General features: G+C 36.3%; 1 protein-coding gene across 1 annotated transcript in view; it reads right to left on the minus strand.

The window, feature by feature from the left end:
* The window catches only part of atf6 (activating transcription factor 6), a 39,325-nt gene extending 30,365 nt beyond the window's left edge, over positions 1-8,960 (minus strand). Inside the window, exons 1-7 of the mRNA XM_084091794.1 lie at positions 8,653-8,960; positions 7,958-8,037; positions 7,684-7,747; positions 7,370-7,467; positions 5,988-6,114; positions 5,697-5,900; positions 3,277-3,458 (exon numbers count right to left, since the gene is read on the minus strand). Of these exons, the coding sequence (XP_083947920.1) occupies positions 3,277-3,458; positions 5,697-5,900; positions 5,988-6,114; positions 7,370-7,467; positions 7,684-7,747; positions 7,958-8,037; positions 8,653-8,743 (846 nt within the window). The 5' untranslated portion in view covers positions 8,744-8,960. The remainder of the gene's footprint in view (positions 1-3,276; positions 3,459-5,696; positions 5,901-5,987; positions 6,115-7,369; positions 7,468-7,683; positions 7,748-7,957; positions 8,038-8,652) is intronic.
* Between the last annotated feature and the right edge of the window lie 4,443 nt (positions 8,961-13,403).

Consider the following 13,403-nt stretch of genomic DNA (forward strand, 5'->3'; position numbering starts at 1 on the left):
GCTTTGCAAACAGACTTTTATGGACTCAACAGTAATGCGACAACATGTAGGTAACTGTGTTAATTAATCAGATGTTCTTTGTCTATGTGTCAGTAAATCAAACCAGTGACTAAACAGTCAACTTCACATTGTTTTTCATAGTAGGATGAAAATAATCTGTATTTAAACTGATTAAATTATTAAGAAAGCGAACAAAGAACGCAACAATCACTGGAGCTGTCAATAAAAAAATGTGAGTTTTTCAGTGACTGAGTTCTGGGCTCTCGCCAAAACTCCATTTATAACAAAGTCCATTTTACATATAGTCTTTGGTTATAATCAACGAAATCTCTTATTTACATTGTGTTTGCACTGTTATGAGTTGCAATGACGAGATCGATGCATTCACGAGCTCAACATGTCTGTAGTCGGCTACAATGCTCATCACTGCAACCTTTCATGCCATGATCTAAATATAATCCAATAATCACCACTTTTCACAATTAGTTTAGCTGTAATAGTAAAGACGAACTAAAAGTTTTCGAGAGAGTTCCACATGTAATACTAGCTATGTGATATGCAAAGATGTTGATGCTGTCAATCACAGCAGTGGGTGTTTACACTGAAGTCTCACAGCAGACACGCCTCTTAAAATATACTTGCCATCAGATTTACAAGGTAAATCATGTTGGCTTGCACCTCAATCTATTCCAGTTAAAAATAATTGTTGCATGGTCTCTTTATTTTACAGGTCTTTGACACCAAAAAAAACATTTAATGTGGAATACCACAAAGTCTTTTACTTTCACTGAAACTGAATTCTCATAGCAGCTCTTTTGTATCTGGGATAACTGCACAATAAATTGGGATGTGCAAAAATACCGGTACACTGCCGTTAAAAAGTTTGGGGTCAGTATGTTTTGGAATTTAATTTTTTTTTGGAAAGTAAAAAAATGAATAATTTATTCAGCAAGGATACATAAAATTAATCAAATCTGACAGGGAAGACTTTTACAGGGTATTTCTACATTAAATAAATGCTGTTCTTTTGAACTTTGAACTTTCAATAATAAATCATATTTTAAAGGTCCCGTATTATGCCCCTTTTCACAAGATGTAAAATAAGTCTCTGATGTCCCCAGAGTGTGTATGTGAAGTTTCAGCTCAAAATACCCAACAGATAATTTTTTACAGCATGTTTAAATTGTCATTTTTTGGGGCTCAGAAAAACGCGCTGTTTAAGTGTGTGCCCTTTAAATGCAAATAAGCTGCTGCTGGACGACCCAGGGGGCGGAGCTTCATGAGCTCCGCTCAGTCTGAGGAAAATTTCATCTCATTCTCATGGAATGATGATAATATCAGAAACTCTCAGTAACGGTGTTCATTTCGAGTCGGACAATAATGCCTACAGAGTCAGAGTGCTGTATAGAGATGAAACAGGTATAGTTTAGTAGTTTAATTACGGTTATTATAACGTATTTGTCATCTGCTTGTATGTATCCATTATTTATTAATAGCCTACAAGTCTGCTGTCTGAATGATGATCAAACATATACTGATGAGTTTAATAAAGTTTATTGTACATCACACAAAAGATGAAGCGTCAGTTTTACTTCAGAAAATCACCGTAAGAGCTGAGTAAACACAGTAAGTTATAAGAAGTGCGCAAGTACGAATTTCGGTAGAGTTGAGGGAGCATTCCTGTGGGCGTAGGTTAGTCAAAAAACGGTTCTAGTGATGTCATTAAAGAAGGAAGTAGAGGGATGTAGTCCAAACGGGCCGTTCGATGTAGGCGACTTCTGTTAAATAAAATATCTCGCTTGGCATTGAACTTTGAGCTTTATAATTTTACAGATATTATTTATGCTCTAACAGCAACATTACACACTAACTAAAGTTTGAAACATGGGATCACGAAGAACGGGACCTTTAAAATATATTCAAGTAGAAAACGGTTATTTATAGAAAACTTGGATCATTTTTCACAATACTTCTTTTTTCACTGAATTTTCGACTAAATAAATGCAGCCTTGGTGAGCATAAGTACGGAAGCCCTGAACCGAAACTTAAAAAAAAAAAACATTCCGTCGAAACATTACGAGATTAAAGTCCTAATATTTTGAGAATAAAGTCAAAATTATGAGAAGTCTTGCGTAGAAGTTTGTGTGTGTGTGTGTGTGTGTGTGTGTGTGTGTGTGTGTAAAGAAATGCACTCGTGAAGTCGAACTGCCTCGGACATGGATCTAAACAAAATAGTAGCTTTTTACTTGTATCTGGGCTTTCAGCAAAAGGAAATTCTACAGGTGCTAATCTACCAACATGGCATTACCATTTGTTTTAGGACATTACAAAATATATAGGCCTACTGCGCCGGAATAGACTTTACAGGCAAAAACACTTTTCAGACTGGATGGAGTTATCCAGCCAAATGATTGGATACAAAAAGATGCACTTAAAATGTATCCAGAAAGTATTTACGGTGAAGAGGGAGACAGTACGGTTACTATTAAGTGTTCTCGACCTAGATGGCGTTGCCTATAAACGAGCACGAAAACAAGTAGGCTTCGAGTCAACGTGCCACAAAGTTTGGACCAGGATTGTGGTACTCCAGTGGAGTCTTCGTGCTTGTCTATGGCAGCGCCATGGTAATGCCATGTTGGTAGATAAGCACCTGTAGAATTTCCTTTTGTTGAAAGCCCAGATAAAAGTAAAAAGCTACACTATTATATTTAGATCCATGTTAGAAGCAGTTCGACTTCACAAGCGCATTTCTTTACAAAAAAATAAATAAGAATTTCTACAGAAGACTGTATTCTCGTAATTTCGACTTTATTCTCAAAATATTTCGACTTTAAACTCGAAATGCTAGAATCTTTTTTTTTACGTTGCGGCTCAGGGCTTCCGTACATAAGAGACTTTTTTTCAAAAAAATTTTTTTTTTTAAATCTTACCAACCCTAAATTTTTGAACGGTAGTGTACATATTTTCCAAAAACAACTAGTTGGTGAGTTGCCTAAACAGTTAATTGGCTAAAAACTGAAAAGCAATGCAAGCTGTCAGCACATTTTCATTGCTGTTAAAAATATTAAAATGGAGCAGAACTCCGTTGGTGGATATTTAACAACTAGCTGAATGACAGCGGACTGTTGCCATATGCCGTGATGATTCCGATTCATAAACCACAAAATAAATCAGCAATTTAACCAACTTAACCAATTTAATACCATATTAACAGGTAATCTTGACAAATAAACTGTGTTTTTGCAAAACTTAAGAATTCTGGCAGTAGAAACTTACATCATCCTCATGGGTGGAATTCTGCAGTGTCATTGCGACCATAGGAGATGCTGTTACCGGGGCAACAACAGATATGGATCTGTCCTGAGCCAGCGTTGGCACAGTGACTACACGCGTGGGCACTGCCTGAGGCGTCTGAAGCTGGACAACCTGAGTGGGCCGAGACAGCAACATTTGTTGACCTGCAAGAGAAACACATTTAGTTTAAACACTTTACCATTCAAATAAATTAAAAAATGTACTGAGAGTCATGTTTTGCTGTTATTTTTCTTCACTTTTTATTGATCTCCATTAATTTCAAGACTCTGCAAGTAAACTTTTTACAGCACAGACTTGTTTAATAACCCCAAAGAGGTTATTATGCCAAGCACCATCCTTCACCCAGAACAAAACACGTCACCTCCAGGTAACACAGACAAACACAATTTGTCAGGCATGACAGGTTGCTGTTGGTGTTGAGTTAAATGAGAGGAATTCGCTGCGGTTCCCCGGCGGGGTTCATTCCGAACGACTTCCATTCTCTCAGCCACCCACTGACTTACCCATTAGTCTTCCGACAAACTACAATTAACCTTGCATCAAAACTCTGCGGTTAGCCAGAAAATAATTACTGTAGCATGAACGCAATCAGTTCAAAGTGCACTTCAGCTATGTTTCTCACAGATGGATTCAATACATATACATAAGCAGCTCGTGTCAGTTCTCTCTTTTTCTAATGAGAAAACAAGAAAAATATTGTAGTGCTTTGTGTGACATACAACTTAAACAGTATCGTCACGCAAGGCCTTATTCTGAGAAACCGTACATACAGTTTTCAAAAACTGAGTGAGAAAAGTGATTGTTTGGAAACACTGGAGTCCAGTGATTTGTAAAATCAAGTCTAGTGTTTTAGATCAGATGATTACAGGATAAAATTTGAATTCAGGTTGCTCTTGCTTTCTGCTCCAGTTGTGTTTCCAGGTGTGCGAGGTAAGTGTTTATACTAGCCATGAGGAAACGGATACTGCAGCTTGCTGATTCCTGACAGCCATAGTTTAACACTCCAGACATTAAACAGAGTCGCCCATTTCATCAGAGCAGTCTGTGGAGAAATCTTTTTCCTACTGTTCTCAATCACAATAAATCAGCATTGATTGCAGTAAGAATGAATGCGACGAATGAATGAATACTATTAAAATGTACAAATAAAGTAATTAACAGTTTCCCTTAGAACATTCAAAAAGAAAAAAAATTGCACCCACATATGTATGTGTGTGTGTGCTATAGTACAGGTCAAACGTTTGGAAACATTATTATTTTTAATGTTTTTGAAGTCTCTTGTGCTCATCAAGCTTGCATTTATTTGATACAAAATACAGTAAATATTGTGAAATATTATTGCAATTTAAAATAATGGTTTTCTATTTTAATATACTTTAAAATATAATTTATTTCTGTGATGCAAAGCTGAATTTTCATCAGCCAGTACTACAGTCTTCAGTGTCACATGATCCTTCATAAATTATTCTAATATGCTGATTTGATACTCAGTTATCATCAATGTTGGAAACAATTGTGCTGCTGAATATTTTTTTTGGAACCTGTGATAATTTTTTTCAGGGTTCATTGATGGATAAAAAGTTAAAATGAACAGCATTTATTAAAAATGGAAATATTTACTATCACTTTTTAGCAATTTACCACATCCTTGCTAAATAAAAGTATTAATTTCTTTCCACAAAAAAAAGAAAGAAAACACCCAAACTTTTGACCGGTAGTGTATATTGTTACAAAAGATTTCTATTTTAAATAAATGCTGTTCTTTTTTAACTTTTTATTAATCAAAGAATCCTGAAAAAAAGTATTTAGCAGCACAATTGTTTCCAACATTAATAATAAATCAGCATATTAGAATGATTTCTGATATTCATGCGACACTGAAGACTGGAGTAATGATGCTGAAAATTCAGCTTTGCATCACAGTAACAAATTATATTTTAAAGTATATTAAATACAACTTTAAACCTCACATAAAAACAATCGGTGAGAAACCAAAGTGTGAATGGCTTTTTTCAAAAGTCAGAAACAAGCAGCTCATACAAATACTTCAATTCTGCTTTTTCTAGGATACGTAACAGGGCAGAAAGGTGTACCAGCAGTTGAAGAACAATTCCCAGTTTGCTTGAAGATAGACTTTAAAATGAGATGCCCAACAGTAGCACAAAAAAGTTGATGCTTTGCGCCATCTGCTGGTTTTCTTATGCATGAACAGAGCACTGCAATACACCTGAAACATTTAACCTTGCAAATAAACAAATAAAAACTAATAAAAATGTGAATAAACATACGGAGACCTGTTATTACATATAAGACTTTAAAAAGTGTTTTTTTTGTTTTTTTGTTTTTTAGTGGGGCAGAATAGGTGACTGAGGTTTTTTCACCTGTAGTGGGTGCTGGCTGAATAGTGACAGGTGGAGGTTTCACCACAGGTAGAACAGTGGTCTGGAGAGGTTGGATGATGATGGTCTTAGTCTGAAGCGGGGCTGCAGCATGGGCGATGGGCATCGTGGTAATGAGTGGTTTAGGTTGAATGGAAACCTTGGGGCTAACCTGAATTGGTCTCTTCGCTGGTTGCAGAGGCTTTGCTGTGAGAACAATTTTACTGTTAATCAACATTATTATAAAAAGTAACTGTTCAAATAAGGAAATTAAGGAGGTTTCAGTTCACTTACCTTTTGTCGGATTGGTCCTCTTGGAAGGCTTCCTCTCAGTGAGTGCCTCAGCAAAACCGCTCGAGTCAGAACAGACAGACAATGGAGAGGGCTGAGAATGCCATGAGACTGGAGACAGCGCCTCATCCTGAAGAAAGCATATTGAATAGAATGAAAAACAAAACAATTTTCAACACGTTAAAAGTATAGCAGCATTATAGTTAGTTAGGTCTATCAAAGAAAAGCCATCTGTGCCCTTATAGAGAGATAAAGAACTGAAAGTGCACTGAAGCATGGGAATTCTGGGTTGTGAATCCAGATGGCTAAAATTATGCATATCATTACTTAACTGTTTGCACATATCCAACGACGGATCAATAAAACCATAACACACTACAGAACACCTGTGATACCCCCCTATTCTTTAATGTGTCTTCAGTCATTATCTTGCGTCTGACTGTAACTGAGCCATGCGAGTAATTTTTTTTAAACATGTTAAAAATAGTTTCAACTTTTAAAATGCATTGAGTATCCAATCCATCGTTTAGTTTTATTCATCGATCTGTCTATTTACTGAAAACAAGAATATGTCCTATGAGCACGTCCCTTTACAAGATGTTGCATCATTCAGTAACAGAACATAATGTTAATAGCAAATAACTATAGCAAATATGTGGCATGTTAAATAATTCACTGACTTTGAACCGCTAAGGTTTAAATTTTCAAGTTTCTGAGGTGACATTGAGATTCAAGTGTTTAGGTTTTCACTGAAACAACGTGTATGTGTGATAGTGACACTTCAGTTTTTCTTTGAAACCTTGAAAAGGACACTGTGATTAAAAAAAAAGAAAAAAAAAGCCTGGACACATCTCAGTGTGAGACATTAATTAGTTTGATGATGTGCTGAGAGCTGATTAAGACATTCGTTAACACAGTGGAGACTTAATTAGACACCTAATTCACATGGGTGTATGTGCGTGTCTGCCCTCTTGATCTCTGAACTACAGCTGGCAGGACCAGTGCAGCCCAAACACACTCCATCTGGGCACTGGATGGGCATCTGACTAATTAAGTCATTAAATAAAGGCAGAAAAAAGAACTGTATCTGTGTGTATATATATATCAAAAAATAAAATACATTTAAGGAAATAAAATAGAATAATATTTTTACTTTATAAATACAATAAATATATTATAAAATAAATCAAATATTATTTTATTGTCTCTTTTGCAATTCCTAAATGTTATATTAATGTTATTATTATTGCTATCCGTGTATGCTGATATATGCAATAAATAAATAAATAATTGTGTGCATGTTAGTTTGTCTGCGATTGTAAAAGGCGTGGAGTTCAAAACCACTTTGTTTTGGGAGTGTGTTTGGGGAGTGGAGTTTGACTCACATGTGTGGAGTACGGTGAGTGGGGCTCAACTGACGCTGGTGAGGACACTGAACTGAGCGTATGGTTTGGTGACAGAGAGTCCACGGTTACATCACCATCTGTGAGAGCAGACAGAGAGAAGGACAGAAAAAAAAAAAACAGATCTTTTACCAGGACACAGTGACCCTCGAATGGTGACTGTACGTGTACTTTTGAACATTTTGCTTTGGTGATATTATAAACATTTCTCAAAAATATTAAGGTACTCTGAATTCATTGCTGCTATAGACATTCAAAAATAGTCATGTCCAGTCCACAGAAAACTAAATTAGTACCTGATCGAGGGCTACTCCACACTGGGTGCTCAATGTCAAAGTTCAGGTCAGGAACAGAGGTGTCCTAAAGAAAGAAGGAAAGATCCACAATGCTTTTGATTCATGCTTAATTACTGATGTTTTTCTACAAACCTGTTTACAGCTACATAAGAGCTGGACAGTCTTTCACAGAAGAGTGGTTCCTTTACGAATGCTAAAAAATTATAGATATATCAAATTCCAAGAAAAACGATTGTGCAATCCGGTGTGACCTGTTTTGACAGATTTGACTCACATAGCCTACACTCTCCACCAGCGCCTCCAGAAGCTCGTCAGCATCCCCAAGATCCTCCAGATCATCAAACAAACTGATATCTGCACAAGTAAAAAAGACAGTGTCCTGAACTTAAGTATGACCTAAGGCAGGTTAACTCTAAACAAAGAAGAAAAGAAAACAAACAAAGTGCTGAAGGCATGAGAGCAAAACAGGAAACGTATAAATTTCATAAATCTTCTTTTGTGTCCAGGTCAAGCAACCATTCACCCTGAGGCATTGTAACACAGGTAATTTGGTTTCAATTCCAGTTTCTTTTATATGTTAACCTACACCTTACTGACACAATGTGATTAACTAGTATAGTATAACTAGACCATGTTCACAAGACAATCAACATAATAACTTACAATCCAAAACATGTAGTGATGAACAGTCTAATAAACAAAGGTGTTCATATTTTTAATTCAACTACTTAAATTGATTGAAATCTTAAACCGAAGCCACAAAAACAACACCTAAGGATGAATGGGAAACAAGTTCACCAGTCAGTTGACGAAATCGCAAACAAGAAACCACTATATTAAGTCGCTCCAATATGAGTTTGATCTAAACACAAAGATATTTTGCTAATCGTAAATCTAGTAGAATACGTCGGTAGTTGACGCTTCTCGAAAGCAGCACGCGCTGTTTCTAGAAAGTGTATCTTATCTTACCCCACTCTCCATCCTGATCGATGGAAATGTCCCCTGCTTCCTTATTTATCATCGACTGATTCACAAAATCTAACATCAAATCCGACGACATTATGCCTTGAACACATTAGTAACGTTTAAAAGTGAGTCGGATGACTGGTTATAGATGAGATCTGTGTGAAGATGTAAACACGCATTTCCCGATTCTGATGAAACTACATAACAATAATGCAGCAAGTACACGTCTTGTTTTACGGTAACTCTACGGGTGCCGGAGTGGGTCTATGTCAAACACAGGCCTGTAAAAGACTGTTGTTTTTCATCTCTACGCCACATGGTGGCAGTAGACAATAGACTGTAAAAAATAGACTGCCTGCTTTCCAGCAATTCTGTTCTTTCAAACAGTTCATTTTAAAGAACCGGTTCAAAGACTGATTCAACTGGTTTAGGCACATTATATTAATTAATACGTTTTTGGCGATGTAATAAAATAGTTTATTAAAATCAACTTTTTTTCTTATGCGTAGGCCTATTACAGTATCCTACGTTTTAATTGTCACTTCGGCTCAAATATATATTAATATATTGTAATAAAAATATGTATTAGGCGTTTCTATATATAGCCTATATTTCGCCTAATTAGTAAAATCTTCGGTTCACTTCAGCAATGGATCATGTCCGATTCAATTAGGCCTATTCAATCAGAATTGTCCGAAAGCATTTCTTAAATGTTTCTTAAAAGCAGACCACTTTGTGAAATGTTTCAACTGATCAATTGAAAAGATCCGACTCAAAAGAAAGATTAATTTGCCAATCAGACAAATTAATGAATGCACTGGAAAACCGGGTTGACATTGCATTGAAGATTTGCATTGAAGTGTTCAATTGACTTTTGTATCATACCGTTTTTTTAAACCCATGCTTTCCACAGGTTTCCAAGAGCATTGATTGCAACTCTCAGTTGAAAGACCTAACTAGGCAAAACAATCCAATTACTGTAGCCTATTAGAGATAGTATAGGGTATTTACAAATATAGACATGTAGTAGGCCTACTGCCTGAAAGCTGACACTTTGACATTTGACTATGTGAACTATAAGCCAGCCTTGGCCACTGGATGTCCTATTTAAAGCATCAGTGTTGGATAAAATAAAATATGCGAGATATGCAACACATGTAGCCTATTCATCAAGAATTATTGTAATGCTTTTTTTTTTTTAGTAACATATACACAACAGAACGATAAGCAGGCTCTAGACTGGAGCTACTAATTATGACTGTCAAACTGATACATACATAACAACATTTTGGGGAAAAATAGGAATATTAAAGTTGTTTGGTAAAAACCAACCAGCTGAGCTTCTAGGGTATAACAGGTTGCTTATTCATAGGCTGTTCATCTTTTCTCATCCTTGTTAAGTTACTAAATGTCAGACCAGCAGGTCACACTGGCTGGTTTGAAGATCTGGAACAGGTGTTCATAGTCATAATCTTGTTGGTCTTCCCAGGACATTGTCAGCTTAACCTGAGGTGGTCTACAGCAATCTCAGCTGGATCTGAACCTCTCTCACACTTTACCCATGGAACGTTCTTGTGTTTTCAAAAAACCTAAACCTATCGTTTAACCTACAATTTAAAATGCGGCCATCAATTTCTCCAAAATTCAAGCAAGCTTACTGAACCGATTGAGTAGGCCTAAAGTTTAACAAGTCAGTTTTAAATAATCTTTTTTTTTTTGCTATATGAATATGGGTGAGGTTTTTATGTTAAGCCATGTTAAGCACACACACAAAAAAAAATTCATTCATTCTGAGTGTTTTAAGATAAAAGCATCCAATGAGTTCAACTAATTTGTGTGAGTGGGTTCTTTTTTGTGTTTTAGCCAATCATGAACCAGTATGGTCCATTCAGGTTAATTGTGTATAAACCCACCAACCCCCTCACACAAACTGTCTGAGTATTAACAGGTTAATATAATGCATGTCAAGAGCATCCATTTGGAATGGATTAGAGCTTTGAACACCATGTCTTTATGTTGCCATAAGAACTATGCATATGACTTCAGGTTTTCAAAAGATAAAAAAAAAAAAATAAGCAGGCAAAAAAAACCTTCATTTTTGGGGGGTCATAACGCAAGTGAAACTTAATTTGAGAATTTTTGTCTATTCTTATATTTGCCCTTATAAGAAAAGCAGTGAATAATGCAATAAAAGCAGAGCATAGTACAATTTTAGAGCTTCCTGCTGGAAAACAGAAAATACATAAAACCGAAGGATTCACAATTCCATAAAATCACCCCCACTCCTCGATTTCTGTGCATTCTTGCATCTCTGTGGGTGTTTTAACTCAGCAGTCATCAGGAGAAAGCTTCAGTCTGAAAAAAAGATAGAAAAGAGCATAAGAGCGTAAGCAAACAGACATTTCACAAACATAGCCCTCTGCTCACTTCATCTTTTGTTTGCGTGATGGATATCCTCTGAGATTGATGAACACAGTTGTTGAGCATTGTCTCCTCAAAGCGCCAACAGAAGAGGATCACTTATCATCTCAGCTTGTGTGAGGGGGATTTGTGTTGGATTTGGAGAACAAATGAGTGGAGTGTAAAGTAGAAGGACAGATTGAAAAGAGAGCGTTTGCACATGGGTTGCCAGTTTCAGGAATAGAAAAACAATTCATAACATGCACGAGTGTCAGAGAGAAATGTTCAGTATTCACACACTGACACAAACTTGTAGGTCTTCATCCTTTGGTTTGTGTCTGGGTGTATGATGTAGAGTTAGCAGGTGGCCTAGGTCTGGTGTGCTGGGGGTGGGACGTGGCTGGGACACATTGTTTGTCTGGATGGGTTAGTGAATACAAAGGGATTACTGCATATGGTTTGGCTCACTGACAGATCTGACTGTGTATGTGTGTGTGTGTGTGTTAGAAAGAGAGTGTGTGACTGATTATCTTTGAGATAAGAAGGCAAAAGAAACATGATGGAGGTTAAAAGGGGCAGACTCAGAGCAAAAATAAAAAACGAATGAAATAAACAATGTTGAAAAATTCATGTCGTTTCTATGGCAGCTGGTGTTAAACATGTAATCAACGTGACATGTCAAATGTTCGACATCATACTTTATTCACATTTTGCATTCATCAAATTTATTATTAGCAGTTATGACACAAGAAACTGACCGCAACTTGTTTCCTCGTGTTTAACCCAAAATGGCTATAAAATAAGAGAACCTGAGTGAAAAGAAGAGGATAACAAATTGCAGGCCTTACACCATGTGCCACCATTAAGCCCACACAAAGAGAGTAGTGACAAATGACCGTTTTAATTCTTCGGTTTGACTTTAATAAATTAACATGGTCTAATAGACTTAAGGAAGGGGGTTCAAACAGAAAGCCTTGATTGGTGTGAGATGGGTTGGAATAAAAGCCATTCATCTTGTTTACCATGGTCTTGTGTTCTTTAATAGGTCATTTACAATGAGGGGACAGAGTATGTGGGGGTTGTGGGATGGGGTGGGCTTATAGAGGGAAACTAGAGGGAAGGGCCTTGTGAAGTCACTGGTCATTTTAGAGCACTAACCCCACACTAGTTCAAGACTGGTGAATGCTGGTGACTTCTGAATAACCTTCGGTGGTAGTTAGAGCTCACCCCTGTATGACCCCACTCTGAGGAACAGTCTGGGGGGAATTCAAGGAGTCTTTGAGCCACCCCACATGAAACCAGGTGGCCAGACAAATCTCATTCACAAAAATCATTTTATTACGGTTTTGCTTTCTACTTTTGTATTATATCAAATTTAAAAAAAAGTTTGATTTAGCATATTTTATATGAGTTATTATGCCGAATGCAAACAAATGTACTTAAAACAAAAAATAAACACAATATCCGCCAATTACAGGCCTATAAATTGCAACACACTCTCATACCTATTTTAGTGAATTGGTGGCTAATTCATATTAATTAATATCTCATTCCAATGTTTTCGTACTATATGCTTAGGAGTGGACCTTTATTTTCTTAAAAAAAAAAATGTTTCTGTACTAATCACATCATACAAATTCATGTGAAATAGCCAGCTCGGGAAATAGTTACATTTTCTCTTGGGATCGGGTTGATAATTGCTTAAATTCTACCATTTGCCTGACTGAAATTATGCTATTCCTTTTGGCACACACATTATAAAAAAGAAAATTGTTACCTTAAGTAGGCATTTCTATCTGGTCTGTGTTGCAAAAAGCATTGCAAGCCTAAGTAGATCACGGAAACTAATAGCATCAATGGTCTCTATCTAAGCCTTACATTACGTTTGGGAAACACAGTCCTGATTCTTTACAATGACTTTTGCTGGTGTAACTACATTTAATCAAGTTGTTTCAGTCATATTAAATAACATTTTTACATATTTACATTTTTAGGTTTTCCAGACAATGCATTTTACAGTCTCCAGCTTGGTATTGTTGCTATTGATGGTTGAATGGTTCAGTAGCCATTGAAGCCAAAATCTTTAGTTCAATTCCCAGGAAATACATGAACTTAAAATATGTATAGTCTACTTTGAATGCAATGTAAGTTGCTTATAAAAACATCTGTCAGATACATACATGTAAATGGTTGTTCTTTCCTGAATGTGTTCAGGCCATGTTATAAATAACACTGCAATATATTTACTTAAATTGTGTGTTTCTAAATAGTAGGCTAATTAGTCATGGTTATAGTGTTTAAATGTTATTTTGCGCAAACACAAGTACACATGTGCTTAAGTCATCTGCCTGGCT

The sequence above is a fragment of the Abramis brama genome (genome assembly GCF_963993115.1).
Source record: "Abramis brama genome assembly, chromosome: 18".
Taxonomy (NCBI): Eukaryota; Metazoa; Chordata; class Actinopteri; order Cypriniformes; family Leuciscidae; genus Abramis; species Abramis brama.